Source organism: Neoarius graeffei, chromosome 8 (genome assembly GCF_027579695.1).
Source record: "Neoarius graeffei isolate fNeoGra1 chromosome 8, fNeoGra1.pri, whole genome shotgun sequence".
Lineage (NCBI taxonomy): Eukaryota > Metazoa > Chordata > Actinopteri > Siluriformes > Ariidae > Neoarius > Neoarius graeffei.
In genome coordinates, this window is record NC_083576.1 from 8,038,389 (window position 1) to 8,055,231 (window position 16,843).

Here is a 16,843-nt window from a genome sequence, read left to right on the forward strand (position 1 = left end):
TCCACATTAGAAATGTGGTCATAAAATCGTACTTTAAGGATACGACGCAGACAGTTATGATGGAAGGCATCCAGCCGATGCAACTGCTGCAGTTTAAGAGCCCAGGTTGCACAGCCATATAAGGGAGGTGTTATGACCCCACATTCGTAGAATTTAATCTTGGAGAGAGAAATTCCTCTGTTCCTTCAGATGTTATTGAGGGCATTAAAGGCATTAGATGCTACGCCAATCCTCATGTTAATTTCTTTGTCAATAGATCCATCACTGGAGATCGTAGAGCCAAGGTAGCAAAAGTGGTTCACTTGTTCCAGGTGTGCACCATCAACCTCTAGATCTAGCATCTCAGACCAGTGGTAGGGACGCTGGTAGTGAAACTTACTGATGAGCATGATCTTGGTCTTGTTGACCCCTATCTGTAGGCCGGCTACCTTGCCGAAATTCGCGATGTTAGTGGTGGTTTCTTGTAAACCAGCAACGGAACTATCCAGGGCAGCTATGTCGTCGGCGTAGTCCATGTCAGTAACAAAGATAGCAGGGTATCGTGAGCTCCTGCGGCGTTGGAGTAAGAAGCCACTCGATATGGACTTCTCATTGATGGCTTGTTCCATTACCCAGTTCAGGACAATGTTGAAGATTGAAGGGGCTTGGATATCGCCTTGCCCTGTCCCGGATTTCACCTCAAACCAATCTGTTAAATTGTCTTCGACACGCACTGCACTCACGGTGTTACAGTAAAAGGCTTTGAAGATGTTGATATACTTGTTTGGGAACCCGTAGTGCTCCAGGGCAGACCAGATGTATTCACGATTTACCGAGTCAAAGGCAGCTTTGAAGTCGATGAAGTTAATGTAGAGTGGTAGATTATAGTCAAGAGCACGCTCTATTATGACTCTTAAGGAAAAGAGTTGGTCTGTACAGGAACGTTTTTTTCTGAAGCCGCATTGGTTCTCACGGAGTGTGGTTTCGATTCCATCAGACAATCTCATGATGATGATGATTTGGAATAGCTTGGATGCAACACAGCAGAGAGTAATTCCTCTGTTTTTTCACAATAGGAGAAATCCCCCTTCTTACCTAGTTTAGTAACTCAGAAATGATGTTTATATAAGACTCGGCCTTCTGATTGGAAGACAGTGCTGGACTATTTATTTATTCATTTGTTTTTGTTTGACACATTTGTCTGTACATTAATATGTGCTCCTCAATTATTCATCAGAATTTGTATTTGTTGTTGACTGTTGTGTTGTTTATGTTGCTCTGGTCAGTGAACTTCATTGGTTTTGTTACAGGAGTTTCAACACCATGGACAGCGACACACTGCACTTCTCACTGATCTCAAACTCTGGGGAAAAAAAAAAAATTAAATCATCATTAATTACTCTCATCAGTCTGGAATGTATTTATTTATTTATTTATCAATCCCATCCTGAATATTAAGCAACATTTATCAAGCCAGCAGAGTGCATTACATGTTTATATTATATTAATAGTGGGGCTGTTAAGCTCTTATTATCAGAAGAATTGTGCACAAAATGAAAAAAGCATGAAACTTTCAGAGTTTGTTCTTGAAGGCATAAGCTTTAATTTGAGACATGGAGGCATTCTCAGTTTGACCTCTGGGGTCAGCTAGAGGTCATTGACCTCCATGATGGCACATTTCTATGCATGAAATTAGAAAAGGCTGTATCTTAACATCTAAATGTGATGTAAATGTAAAATAAATGTGTTTTTCCATGTTACTGGGCATGAAAAAATCATATATAATACTGATATTCCTCTTAGGGGTAACTTCAGGGGTCAGGTAGAGGTCAGTGACCTTTGAAATTTGAAGTTTCTATGCATGACATTCTAGACGGGTGTATCTTAGGATCTAAATGTGATAGAAATGTGAAATTAATGTGTATTTCCTTGTTTCTGACCATGAGAAACCCATTTTTAATACTGGTATTACTCTTACAGGTCATCTCTGGGGTCAGCTAGAGGTCACTGACCTCCAGCATAATGCATATCTATGCATGAAATTAGAAATGGGTGTATCTTAGGTTCTAAATGTGATAGAAATGTAAACTAAATGTGTATTTCCATGTTTCTGGCCATGATAAACTAATTTCTAATACCGATATCATTTTTATAAGTCACCTCTGAGGTCAGCTAGAGGTCACTGACCTCCACGATAATGCATTTCTAAGCATGAAATTAGAAACAATCTATCTTTGGATTAAAATGTGAAATACTGTAAATGTAAAGTTAATATATGATTCCATGTTTCTGGACATGACACAACTCATTTCTGATAAGTAAAACATCTCCAGTGGTCACAAACTATGTCAGAAGCTGAACACAGTTGCCCCATTTCCATTGATAATTTCAAAGTGAGTAATGTTTTGGAGCATTTGCTCTCATTTGCACTAGAGTTGAAGAATACAGTATATTGTAGTTTAATTTTCAGTCATTTTAATGTTGGACATTGATAGGGCAATTCTAAATTCACAGGAATAACTATATGTCAGTCTAGCAGAGGTAGAGATTCAACGGAATTTTCATGTTCATGTTTTGTGCGTAGCCCATTATTTTCCCGTGGTTCAGAGTGGGGCAAGGGGTGTGGTTTTCCCGCGCTTGGAACCTTCAAAACCTGTGTGCTGCTCTCTCTTTCTCACTCTCTCCCAACACTGTTCAGCAGCATGGGAAAATAAACAGTAGACTCAGTAGTACAAGTGCACCCTTGTGTGTTTTCTTTCCTTTCTTTAATAATATCAGTATTCTTTAGTAATATCAGTATCAAAAATGGGTTTCTCATGGTCAGAAACAAGGAAATACACATTAATTTCACATTTCTATCACATTTAGATCCTAAGATACACCCGTCTAGAATGTCATGCATAGAAGCTTCAAATTTCAAAGGTCAATAACCTCTACCTGACCCCTGAAGTTACCCCTAAGAGGAATATCAGTATTATATATGATTTTTTCATGCCCAGTAACATGGAAAAACACATTTATTTTACATTTACATCACATTTAGATGTTAAGATACAGCCTTTTCTAATTTCATGCATAGAAATGTGATTTCATGGAGGTCAATGACCTCTAACTGACCCCAGAGGTCAAACTGAGAATGCCTCCACGTCTCAAATTAAAGCTTATGCCTTCAAGAACAAACCCTGAAAGTTTCATGCTTTTTTCATTTTGTGCACAATTGTTATGCTTAACAGGCCCACTATAAAATATTTAATGTATTTTGTGTTCCGTTAATGTCACTTCCGACCCCGATCCAAGCTTGAGGTAAACTGTGTTTGGTTGTGTGGCCCGTTCCTTTTTGCACACTCATACATACGAACAATTTAGAGGAGCCAGTTAACCTAACCTGCATGTCTTTGTACTGTGGAGGAAACTGGAGCACCCAGTGGAAACCCACACAGACATGGGGAAAACATGCAAACTCCACACAGAAAGGCCCTCGTTAGCCACCAGGCTCGAACCCAGAACCTTCTTGCTTTGAGGTGACAGTGCTAATCACGACACCACCATTTTGTGATCCAGATATTCTTTATCAGCCTTGCAGCGTAGGCCGACTAATGAAAAGCTGTGTGAGAGCTGTAGCCTGGGACAAGATGGATACAATATGTGACGGATTATTCAGGAATGATGACTGATTGTAAAATTGGTTTCATATCTGTGGCAAAATGTATGGAAGTGTAACATCTCCTGGTCCTGTTAACTGTTGAATTGATTCAGGACATTTAAAAAAATATATTTTCTGTCGAATTAGTTTCCAGTTTAATAATTATGTACTGTGTGATGTAATATGGAAAATGATGTAGTTAGAATTTCAGTGTAGAAATTCAAATTGAAATGTCTCCCATCTGTTTTAACACCCATCTGGTTCTACACACAAAATTACACAAAAAAACACAAAAGTAAGTGCTGAGGATGAAGGGTGATGGAAGAAACCTTTCCATCAGGTCCGTCATGTAGTGAGAGTGAAAGCAGTGATGAAGATTTTGAGGAAGAGATGAAGACCAGAGCAATAAAAGAGACAAAGGCAGTGAAAGTGAGTTGAGCAGTGAGGTGAACTGAAGTAGTGATGAAGATCATCTAGAACAGGAGATGAACAGTTTAGAAAAAATAAAAAGTAGCAGTTGAAAAATATCACCAAGACACAGACAAGAACTGTTTTAACTTTATAGACAAGTGAAATTAGAAAATGAATTCATAGATTAAATTGAGCGTAAAAGTAAATGAAAAGTAAATGACATCGTTATCACAGTTTAATGTATTTTATCAACCTGATCACTCAAAGGAACCACTTTATTATCTTTAACTCTGAACCTAAAAGTCAAACCACAAATAAACATTAAATTAATAATTTACAACTTATTGAAAGAAACCCAGTGTGTGAAAGTCAGTATTAAAGAGCTGGAAGAGCTGAACACACTTCACCGTTGGTCAAAGCTGCTGTTGGATGACAGTTGAGGTCAGTTGTGAGCTATTGTTAATCTTCCTGTTTAAGCGCAGTGACGTGCCAACAGATACTTGTGCAAAATGCTGTAACCACAATGAACAGGATGCAATAATGCACATGAAAGTGAACCTGAGTGCTGAACATTCAATCGCTCAACTGTCTCTGACACTGCTGTCTGGGTGACGCTGAAGTCTCCAGTGTGTCACTTCACTCAGAGTCGAGATCTAATGTTGAACAATCTGGATGATCTGGATTTTCTATTCAGTGATCAAAATCATTCATGAAGCTCAGAGTAAAAGTACGACATTTATTTTTATAAACAAGTGTTGGAGATGGATGTCGTGTAGAACACAGAGCAATGAGAACATTGAGAGATACAATATACACTCAGATGTGTGACATTTATTTTACAAATATTCAATTATACAACAACAACAGCAGTAAAGTGTTCTGGGTCTTTTATGATAAATATTACAGTTTTACATACATCACATGAGAGTACACCAAATCATCCCGTCCTCCAGGTTTAACTTTCCTCTTCAACATGTGTGAAGCTTCATAAGTCAAACTGTCTCCAACAGATTCCTGAGAAAAAAAAGAAAGATTTAATTAACTTGGCTACTCTACTACTAGGATATCAGCTCATATACCGTGAGTAGAGAAAAACAAAATGGAGGAGCGTGTTGCTGAACCAACCGAGGATGAAATAAAAACTCTACTCGAAAACAAATCCCCAAAAAAATATAAAAAAATATATGGAGTGAAAGTATTTCATGGTAAAAATATATCTTTTTTTCAAGAATTATTATCGCAGTTTTCAAAAATTGCTCCTGTCATTTCACTGGTTTCTTTACATTCGTCATCTTTACACAATAAAACTTGTTGATTTTTTTTTTAGACTGGTTCAAAAACTCAAAGAAGTTTGAAAATTAAACAACTGAAATGTCCAAGGAAGAATTAAATAAATGTATGAAGCTGTTCTATACCTCGGCACGGCAGCAAGACGGCACTTTCTACACAAAAACAACACTAAAGTCATTTCGTGCAGCCAGCGATAGGTTTTTAAGAAGTCCGACTCAGCGGAAATGATTTTGTCGGACGTTATGTGTAAAGGTTTTTTTTTTATCAAATTTATCAAATTTGTAAAAAATAAAAATAAAAATGCTCTGTTTCTCAAAATCCAGTGAATGTGGAGTGAATAAAACAGTTATTCCACTCAATCTCGTCGTACATGGCTTATAGTCGACTCGGAGCAAGTAAAACTTCTGATTTGTGAAATGCTCTGATTTGTGATCGTTCATCTTCACTGATGTTTGTGCTACTTGGAAGGTGATGGTGTAATTGATTATACAATGTACGTGTATATCGGGTTACAACAGGACGAGCACTGAGCAGATTTTTTTTTTCTGAGTGGAGAAATACTCCATCAATCAAAATGTAATTCCTGTCAACTAAATACAACCCAAAGCAAAAAGTCTTTACTTACCTGCACATGTACCTGTCTTGTTCCTGGAGAAACTTCTACAGAGGAACCAAATATAAAAAAATAAAATAAAATAAAATAAAAGTCACTCATTAGATTATTATTAATTAGTGATTATAAAGTAATTATTACTATTATTTAATGATAGAATCACTTACTTTTATCCCATTTTCTTCTCCTCAGTATGAAATAAATGAGACAGAAAATCAGAAGTGCACACAAACCCAAAGCCGTTCCCAAACCGAGCACTGAGGAGTGGAGAGATCTGGTCACTTCTGAGAATGTTATTTCACTATATTATGAATTAAGGATGATTAATTAATAGTGAATTATCAGGCATCTTACCTGTTTTCTTTTGTGTGTTCATGTTAGTGCTGTTTCCATGCAGTGTTGGTTCACAGCCCACTGAATTATCACCCAGAGCTGGTTTAGATGTTTCTGATTCAATAGTAACATGTTCACCTGGAAACATTTATCATCATTCACTGACTAAAAGTCTGTAACTCAGTGTAGTTGAAGAAGAAAACACAGTGAACATTTCACTACTTCAGGATTATTTGTCTTCCAGGTTGAACATGTTAATGATAATAAGTAAAAATATCACAACATTAAACCAGGAGTTTAAGAAAGTTTAGTGGAAATCCTACCTTTAATTTTTAAATAAGTTCCATCTGCAAACACAAGGCTGGAGTCCGTCAGTGCACAGTAGTACATGGCTTCATCAGACTGAAAGGTGTTTAAAATGATCAGATTGAAGCAGTTTGAAGATCTTTCTATTTGGAAACGTGACTTTTGGGATTCACTGTAAAATATTTCTCCAGCACTTTTATACACCGTGACTATAATCTGAGGCTTTTTTCTGTTTGGTTGCTTAAACCAGGCGATTACCCCAACTACTTTTTCAGAAATACAACACTGCAGAGTCGCCGAGTCTCCGATATCCACACTGAGCTCTTTATCAGGCTGATAAACTCCTGACTCTGTGAGGGATTGTGCAGCAACCCAGCGTCTCCCGGGTTGGACTGGATCTAGAGAAAAAAGAAAAAACATTGAAAGGTAGAGAAAAAAGCAGAACACAACACATAATAATGTACAGTATTTCAGATATTAATAAACACAGGGTTATTAACTAAAACCTTAAACAAAGTTTACGAAAGTTACTTCCACATTCAGCTCACAAAAGTGCTTTAAAACAACAGGTCATAATAATAATAATAATAATAATAATAATAATAATAATAATGTTCTAAATAGAAATTATTCAGCAATAATGAAGATGAATATAAATTAAGATTACTCATATTACTTACACATGGTGCTGCAGATCAAACTCAAAATCCAGAAGGTTTTCATGTTTTTTTAAATTATTTCTTATAAATTCGACAGTGTTTGTGTCTCATTTATGAACAGAATGTGAATGTGCTCGAAGCCTGATTTGAATTTATCCTGATACTAAAGACACTCTGCACTAAGGACGTCCCAGAGTATGACACGTGATTGGTTGTTTAAAAAAAAAAGTCATGATAAACAAGCACGTGGTATTCTGATGTAGTTACATCTGCCCCATATTGTATTTTCCATATCTCTGTTTTGGTTTTGCACTGAAAAGAAAAATGTGGTTTATTTTTACCCTCACGTGCGCCGACACTAACACCTCATTGTTGCTATTTTAATTGCTGTCTTTATTCAACTTGTTTGTACAAAATCGTCCCGACAGATTCATGATGATCTGGGACAAACACAGCGTCAATACATTTCAATTTTGGCATTTTATCAGATGTTTTTTTTTTCCGTAAGGCCTTGACAGTCGTGTTCAGATTATAAGTGATGGATGATTTTACGTATTAAATGTGTTTCTACTGTATTGTTTGATCTCTGAAGGCGTCTGTAGCCCTGATGGCTGGATTTAATCATTTCCTCTACTGAGGGTGAACTTCCCACCGCAGCTGGATTAGACACTGAGGAGGATTTCCCTCAGAGAGACACGATGGTGCATTTACAAACAGTGCACTAAAAGGCATCATCATCATCATCATCATCATCATCACAAGACTCTGCTGTGGTTTAATGATTCACTTTGTTTCATGTAAAATGTGTTTGAAGAAGTTTTATTCAACACTGAACTACTTCCTGGTTCTGGGTACTGCATTCACAGGGCATGAGTTTCAAGCCCAGAGGTGGGTGGATAAAACAAGCCCCGCCCCCAGTTAATGTCATGGTTGCAGTCGTTGACTTTTATGTCCAACACACTTCTATCTTGAACATACGCAACACTGAGACTTTACTTTTACTCAGAAATTTCAGAATAATGTTTCAGAGCATGATTTTGTTACATCTTTAATTAAATTTTTTGTTTCTTGTAAAAAAAGAAGCGAAATTATACAAATGATACAACAAAACCTCTTATTTTTTCATTAAAAATAAAAAGAGCAAGCAAGCAAGCAAGCAAACAAACAACAATCAACCCACCAAACAAATGAACAAACAAAAAAAAATCCGTCAACCCAACAAACTAACAAACAACCCATGAAACAAATAAACAAGCAAACAATCAACCTGCCCAAAACTAACTAACTAACTAACTAACGAACTAAAACAATCAACCCAACAAACAAACAAACAAACAAACAAACAAACAAACAAACAAACAAACAAACAAACAAACAAAAGACAATAAGCAGTTATTGTGAACATCTGTACCAAAGTAAAACCTGTAGTATGGAGGTTTAGCTCTACATTGAAACTGAAAAAAAAGAAAGAAACAAACAACCAACCAAACAATACCTTTCATGATATGACTTTTTTTTTTTTTTACAATTCTGCTTCTACACTCAAACAAAAAAAACATTGGATTTACTTAACCAAGTTATGGCAACCGGTCCCACGAAACTGTGTTAATTTAGATGTCTTGAAAACAGTTATGTATTGAATAACTCAACATAACTGTATTCAATACATCTAAATTAACACAGTTTCGTGGGACCGGTTGCCATAACTCGGTTAAGTAAATCCAATATTTTATTTTTTTGAGTGTAGAATGTATATTTGCTAATAAATAATCAGTCAAGTTTTAAATTCCCCCAAATTTTCATTTATTAACCGTTTCTCTACATTCTGATCTCATGATGAAAAGATGAAATAAATTCTCAAATAGTCCAGACACTCACTAAAATATGTTTTTCCTGTTTCCGCAGTGTAATCGCAGCGTGTGTTAAACATTATTTCTGTTCGATCTCCCAGTTTTCTTCACATCGGCGTACACACACTCATCCGAAGAGTCAGTTTTCTTTTTTCCAGCTTTGGGTTTCCTCTTGGAGAATTTCAAAGCTGCATAATTCAGTGATTCAGCTTCAGATTCCTGAAAAATATAAAATAAAAAAGTTAAATAAATAAATGAATAAATAAAATAAATAAATAAATAAATAAATAATACAGAAAAATAATAAGCAATAAGAAATCTGGGTGGCGCTAACGCTGTCACCTCACAGCAAGAAGGTCCTGGGTTCGATCCCCGTGGCCGGCGAGGGCCTTTCTGTGGGGAGTTTACATGTTCTCCCCGTGTCCGTGTGGGTTTCCTCCGGGTGCTCTGGTTTCCCCCACAGTCCAAAGACATGCAGGTTAGGTTAACTGGTGACTCTAAATTGAGCGTAGGTGTGAATGTGAGTGTGAATGGTTGTCTGTGTCTATGTGTCAGCCCTGTGATGACCTGGCGACTTGTCCAGGGTGTACCCCGCCTTTCGCCCGTACTCAGCTGGGATAGGCTCCAGCTTGCCTGCGACCCTGTAGAACAGGATAAAGAGGCTACAGATAATGAATGAAGAAATCTGGGTCAAAGCCATGAAACACACTCAGGACACAGAACAATTTTAACAAAACAAAAACTTGGGATTGTTGTGCAAATTTCATCAAAGTGATTGTAAAATCCGTATCTTAAATATATAATGAGCAACATTTCACATCCATAAGAAGGAAAAGTAAAAGTGAGAATCAAACATAAATAAGGGACAGTGATATCAAGAGACAGAAAAAAACAGAATTACTGAGACACTATAATAATATAAAGAGATAATATAATTTCTTACACACGTACCTGATTCATTCCTTTAGAATCTTCTATAGAAGTGTTCACTATTAATACACAAACACAATTATTAGTGTTTTAATAAAAATAAAAGTAACTGGAATGATTCGTTGGTGAAAAATCACTTACTTTTATCCCATTTTCTTCTCCTCAGGATGAAATAAATGAGACAGAAAATCAGAAGTGCACACAAACCCAAAGCCGTTCCCAAACCGAGCACTGAGGAGTGGAGAGATCTGGTCACTTCTGAGAACGTTATTTCACTATATTATGAATTAAGTATGATTAATTAATAGTGAATTATCAGGCATCTGACCTGTTTTCTCTTGTGTGTTCATGTTCGTGTTGTGATCACACAGAGCTGGTTTCGATGTTTCTGATTCAGTGGTAAAACTCTGACCTGTAAACATTGTATCAAATGTATCTTTTCGTAAAGAACTAGAAAAGCACTCGGGCAGCGCGGACCTCTGCCATGAATCCTTTAAAAAAATCTGGGATCCAGAAGGTGATCTGGATCACCACCAAAATTTATTGGATTGTTACTTGTGCCCAGTCACACCTCTGGAAAAAATTGCAGAGCAATCCGTTCATTACTTTTTCCGTAATCTTGCTAACAGACAAACAAACAAACAAACCAACGCTACTGAAAACATAACCTCCTTGGCGGAGGTAATAATAATAAATAGAATGCATATCTGGAGAAAATGTGAAAGTGTGCTTGCTCAGGTGCGCCGCCATGGTGACCCGGCAAGAGAGGCGACTGCACGCCCACACGACAAGTTTTGTGTCAACACGCGAAAGTTTGGCCAAGACACAAGGCGAATTCTCATACGGAGAGACAGGCTGGCAAGGTTCTTTACAGGGACATCCCAGAGCACCACTAACATGAAAATGTAGATGTAATTCTAAATCCGTAAAGAGATATTACCCAAAACACGTTTTTGCTCATTGTGGCGCCCCTAGTGGCCAAATGACACCAAATTTGATGAGGGTACATGAACTGCTGCCAAAGCATTAAAGGAACAGTCCACCATACTTTCATAATGAAACATGCTCTTTTCTGAATTGAGACGAGCTGCTCCGTACCTCTCCGAGCTTTGCGCGACCTCCCAGTCAGTCAGACGCGCTGTCACTCCTGTTAGCAATGTAGCTAGGCTCAGTATGGCCAATGGTATTTTTTGGGGCTGTAGTTAGATGTGACCAAACTCTTCCGCGTTTTTCCTGTGTAAAGGCCTAGGGGAGCCAATACAATAAATAAGAAGGGAGGCGAGGCGAGCAAGATACGTGCAATGCCAAAAGCGAATTTATTTTTCTTAACTCTCAAAAGTCTCTCAATTGTAAGCAACCAAAATAAAGGAAGATAGGAGATAAGTCGACAGTCAGTAGTGTATGCCTGCTGGATGTGAAAGAAAAGTGGGTCCCGATGTCTGGGAGGCAGCTCCTAATAAAGGGCCAAGCTCCGCCTCTGGACAGGTGACCGCAATTGCTGCTCATAAACACTCCACCCGCGCCTAGTCTAGGGAGTAAAAGGAAAAAACAGCTAATAAACAGAAAAAACCCTAGTGGCCGTCACACCTCCCCCCTTAAAATAAAACCTCCAGGTTTTAGGGAGCACATTAAACATTACAAAGTGAATCAATATCCCCATTTACAAACACCCAACACACGTGACATCACTGATACTCATTACTATGCATACAATCCAAAAATATGTAGGCCTACACAATATACACAATATACACAATATACACAAAAGCATAGTCAATCTATGCATGCATCTCCAATAAAACAAATACAAAAAGGTCTCCATATAATATACAAATAACAACATTCCAAACACTAAGTCAGTCATAAATAAGAAGTTATATTCAAAACACTATAACCTAGACCAATCCCCTTTCCTCAAACATACAACCAGACCCCACCATACGCAGAAGCCAACCCACTGGAACAACCAAATTTGTCCTCCGCATCCCGGTACCTGAAATTGGAAGACAAGATGAGAATTAAGCCTAAGGGGTAGGAGCGCGTGAAAGCGCGTCCGCCACCACATTGTCCTTTCCCCTAATGTGCTTAATATCAAGGTGGTACGGTTGTAAAAAGATACACCAACGCATTAGCCTTTGGTTGGGGTTCTGCAGGGAGTGAAGGAAGGTCAACGGATTATGGTCACAGTAGACCATTATTGGGCAAACACTGCCCCCAACATACACCTCAAAGTATTGCAATGCCCAAATGAGTGCAAGGGCCTCTTTTTCAATAGTTGAATAGTTCAACTGATAAGTGTTGAACTTATGAGAAAAATAACATACTGGACGTTCAAACCCATTGCTATCGTCCTGTAACAGGACAGCCCCTGCTCCCACTTTGCTGGCATCTACTTGCAATTTGAATGGCTTGTTCATCTGGGGCACAGCAAGGAGAGGAGCAGAGGTAAGGAGGTGCTTAACAGATTGAAAAGCTGTTTGACAAGTGGGGGTCCAATCAAATTGCTTCCTCTTCTTGAGCAGGTCTGTGAGCGGTACTACCGTCGAGGAGAAATTTTTGCAAAACCCCCTATAGTACCCAATCATTCCAAGAAACCGCATTAATTCTTTTTTGTTGACTGGTTCGGGAAACGAATCAATGGCAGCGACTTTGGCATGGATGGGTCGCACAAAACCCTGTCCCACGACTTTTCCAAGATAGGTCACTGTCGCCTTCGCAAACTCGCATTTAGCGAGGTTGATGGTAAGGTTTGCCTGGGCCAAACGTATGAATAACTGACGGATGCCTTGGAGATGTGATACCCAAGTATCACTGTACAAAACAACGTCATCCAAAAAGACGGCAACACCATCTAAGTGTGCCACAACCTGGTTCATTAACCTTTGAAAGGTTGCGGGCGCGTTATGCAACCCAAAACTCATTACGTTGTACGCATACAGACCGCTTGGTGTAATAAAGGCAGACACCTCGCGCGCTCGATCTGTCAAGGGGATCTGCCAATATCCCTTCAGCAAGTCAAACTTGCTGACGAACTTGGCAGAACCCACTTGATCAACACAGTCCTCAACATGCGGTAAAGGAAAGGAGTCGGGTTTGGTCACGCTATTCAATTTATGGTAATCCGTACAAAATCGGTATGTGCCATCTGGCTTGTTACAGTGGTGCTTGAAAGTTTGTGAACCATTTATAATTTTCTATATTTCTGCATAAATATGACCTAAAACATCATCAGATTTTCACACAAGTCCTAAAAGTAGATAAAGAGAAGACAGTTAAACAAATGAAACAAAAATATTATACTTGCTGACTTATTTACTGAGGAAAATGAGCCAATATTACATATCTGTGAGTGGCAAAAGTATGTGAACTTCTAGGATTAGCAGTTAATTTGAAGGTGAAATTAGAGTCAGGTGTTTTCAATCAATAGGATGACAATCAGGTGTGAGTGGGCACACTGTTTTATTTAAAGAACAGGGATCTATCAAAGTCTGATCTTCACAACACATGTTTGTGGAAGTGTATCATGGCATGAACAAAGGAGATTTCTGAGGACCTCAGAAAAAGCGTTGTTGATGCTCATCAGGCTGGAAAAAGTTACAAAACCATCTCTAAAGAGTTTGGACTCCACCAATCCACAGGCAGACAGATTGTGTACAAATGGAAGAAATTCAAGACCATTGTTACCCTCCCCAGGAGTGGTCGACCAACAAAGATCACTCCAAGAGCAAGGCGTGTAGTAGTCGGCGAGGTCACAAAGGACCCCAGGGTAACTTCTAAGCAACTGAAGGCCTCTCTCACATTGGCTAATGTTAATGTTCATGAGTCCACCATCAGGAGAACACTGAACAACAATGGTGTTCATGGCAGGGTTGCAAGGAGAAAGCCACTGCTCTCCAAAAGAACATTGCTGCTTGTCTGCAGTTTGCTAAAGATCATGTGGACAAGCCAGAAGGCTATGGGAAAAATGTTTTGTGGACGGTTGAGACCAGAATAGAACTTTTTGATTTAAATGAGAAGTGTTATGTTTGGAGAAAGGAAACCACTGCATTCCAGCATAAGAACCTGATCCCATCTGTGAAACATGGTGGTGGTAGTATCATGGTTTTGGCCTGTTTTGCTGCATCTGAGCCAGGACGGCTTGCCATCATTGATGGAACAATGAATTCTGAATTATACCAGCGAATTCTAAAGGAAAATGTCAGGACATCTGTCCATGAACTGAATCTCAAGAGAAGATGGGTCATGCAGCAAGACAACGACCCTAAGCACACAAGTCGTTCTACCAAAGAATGGTTAAAGAAGAATAAAGTTAATGTTTTGGAATGACCAAGTCAAAGTCCTGAGCTTAATCCAATCGAAATGCTGTGGAAGGACCTGAAGTAACAGTTCATGTGAGGAAACCCACCAACATCCCAGAGTTTAAGCTGTTCTGTATAGAGGAATAGGCTAAAATTCCTCCAAGCCGGTGTGCAGGACTGATCAACAGTTACCGGAAACGTTTAGTTGCAGTTACTGCTGCACAAGGGGGTCACACCAGATACTGAAAGCACAGGTTCACATACTTTTGCCACTCACAAATATGTAATATTGGATCATTTTCCTCAATAAATAAGTGACCAAGTATAATATTTTTGTCTCATTTGTTTAACTGGGTTCTCTTTATCTACTTTTATGACTTGTGTGAAAATCTGATGATGTTTTAGGTCATATTTATGCAGAAATATAGAAAATTCTGAAGGGTTCACAAACTTTCAAGCACCACTGTAACTAAGATGCAGGGGGACGCCCAACTGGAAAATGACTGCTCGGCTAGACCATGTTGCAACAAATATTTTACTTCACCTTCCAGGATTTTTTGTCTTTCCCCCGAGACCCTATAAAAACGTTGTCTGATCGGGGCAGACTGTCCAACGTCAATGTCATGACTGATGAGTGTTGTCTGGGTTGGTGTGTCAGAGAAAAGCGAAGGGAACTCTTTAATAGGTGCCTGCAACTCAAACGCCTGCTGTGAGGTGAGATGTTTAAACAGCACTGATAGATTAGCCAACGACTCTGAATTCTTTAGACGACCCAATAAAACTGCATCGTCAGGTGCGCAGACTTCTACATCCTCCAGCGCTGCCACCGCTGGCAAAGTAGACGAATGAGTTACAGCGCTATCCCCACTCGTCCCTGCCACTGACGAGCTAAGATGTAAACTAACAGCAGCAGCCGGACCAATAACCTTTGCCTTATCAAAGTACGGTTTAAGCAGGTTTGCGTGACACAACTGGGTCGATTTCTTCTTGTCGGGCGTTGCAATAACATAGTTGTCATTGTGCGCTACACGAATGACTTTATACGGACCAGCAAATTTTGCCTGGAAAGGAGAGTGGATGACAGGCAAAAGCATCATTACCTCATCCCCCACATTGAACACATGACGGACAGTTTTCTTATCATATGTTTTTTTTCATTTTAACCTGTGCAGTCTGAAGTTTTTCTCTGGCCAATTTCCCTGCTAAATACAGCCGACGGCGAAACCCATTTACATAGTCCGTTAAGGACTGTGGGGGCTCGCACAGCAGATCACAGTTACCCACAAGAGTTGCCACTGGGCCACGTACAGAATGGCCAAAAGCAAGCGCGTTTGGACTGAACCCAGTGCTTTCTTGGGTTACTTCCCTGGCCGCCAACAGCAACCAGGGAAGGCCCTCGTTCCAGCTACTACCCAACTCCACACAGTATGCCCTCAACATTGACTTTAGCGTTTGATGAAACCTTTCTAATACTCCTTGACTCTGGGGGTGATACGCTGACGCTTTACTATGCTGAATGTTCAGAAGATGTAACACCTGAGCAAAGGTCTTAGATGTAAAGTTTGTACCACGATCAGATTGTATGGTTTTCGGGATGCCAAATGTGGAGATAAATTCAGTTAACGCTTTTACAACGGGCCTGGCAGTGATGGAACGGAGTGGGTACGCCGCAGGGTAATGGGTAGTCTGGCACATTACTGTGAGTAGATAACTGCATCCACTCTTTGAACGAGGCAGTGGCCCAACACAGTCAATAACAAGATGTTCAAATGGTTTAGACATGGGAGAGATTGGGCGCAGAGGCACAGGCTTCGGCATTTGATTGGGCTTGCCTGTCCGCTGACAAATTTGACAGGTCCTGACATGGGTCGCAATGTCTCGTTTAAGGCGCGGCCAATAGCAGTGGCGGATAACGCGATCATAGGTCTTCCGGACACCCATGTGACCGGCATCTTCATGGGCAGTGTTCATTACTAAATTGCGCAAGGATGTCGGTACTACTACCTGTCACAGGTGGTCATCAGCAGGGCCACTAGGAGGACGCTTGTGCATCAAAACCCCATTATGAATTACATACCCCAGAACCATGTAATCACTGCCACTGTGTGTCTTAAGAAACAGCGCCTTCAACGAAGCATTGGACTGCTGGGCATCAATTACCTGTTGTTGGGAGACAGAGTTAGGCAAACCAGATAGAGAATGCACATTAATTTGCGTAGGCGCAGGTAGCATTTTACTCGACGCACGCGTCGTCACAGCTACCGGTCCAATTTCATCATTTTTGACATCCTCACCACAAACGGCGTCGTTTACCCAAACTCGAGACCCAACCAAAGCATTGCCCAGAATTACTGCAACACCACGTATCGGCAGCGCAGGGCGTACCGCAAGGGCAACTTTCCCCTTTACCAAAGCTGAATCCAAGTACACCCGGTGAAGGGGCACATTCAAGACATTTAAATTTATTCAGCGAACATAAAAAAATCGACCTGTGTCGGAGAAAGCAGAGAAGGGTAAAGCAGATCGTTAAA

At 39.6% G+C, this 16,843-nt stretch overlaps 1 protein-coding gene across 1 annotated transcript in view; it reads right to left on the reverse strand.

Annotated features, from left to right (window-relative positions):
* Window positions 1–1,283: 1,283 nt before the first annotated feature.
* LOC132890352 (uncharacterized) overlaps window positions 1,284–16,843 on the reverse strand; it is a 28,546-nt gene continuing 12,986 nt past the window's right edge. The window contains exons 5-10 of the mRNA XM_060927165.1: window positions 10,030–10,073; window positions 9,196–9,303; window positions 6,893–6,973; window positions 6,593–6,671; window positions 6,291–6,407; window positions 1,284–1,342 (exon numbers count right to left, since the gene is read on the reverse strand). Of these exons, the coding sequence (XP_060783148.1) occupies window positions 1,284–1,342; window positions 6,291–6,407; window positions 6,593–6,671; window positions 6,893–6,973; window positions 9,196–9,303; window positions 10,030–10,073 (488 nt within the window). The remainder of the gene's footprint in view (window positions 1,343–6,290; window positions 6,408–6,592; window positions 6,672–6,892; window positions 6,974–9,195; window positions 9,304–10,029; window positions 10,074–16,843) is intronic.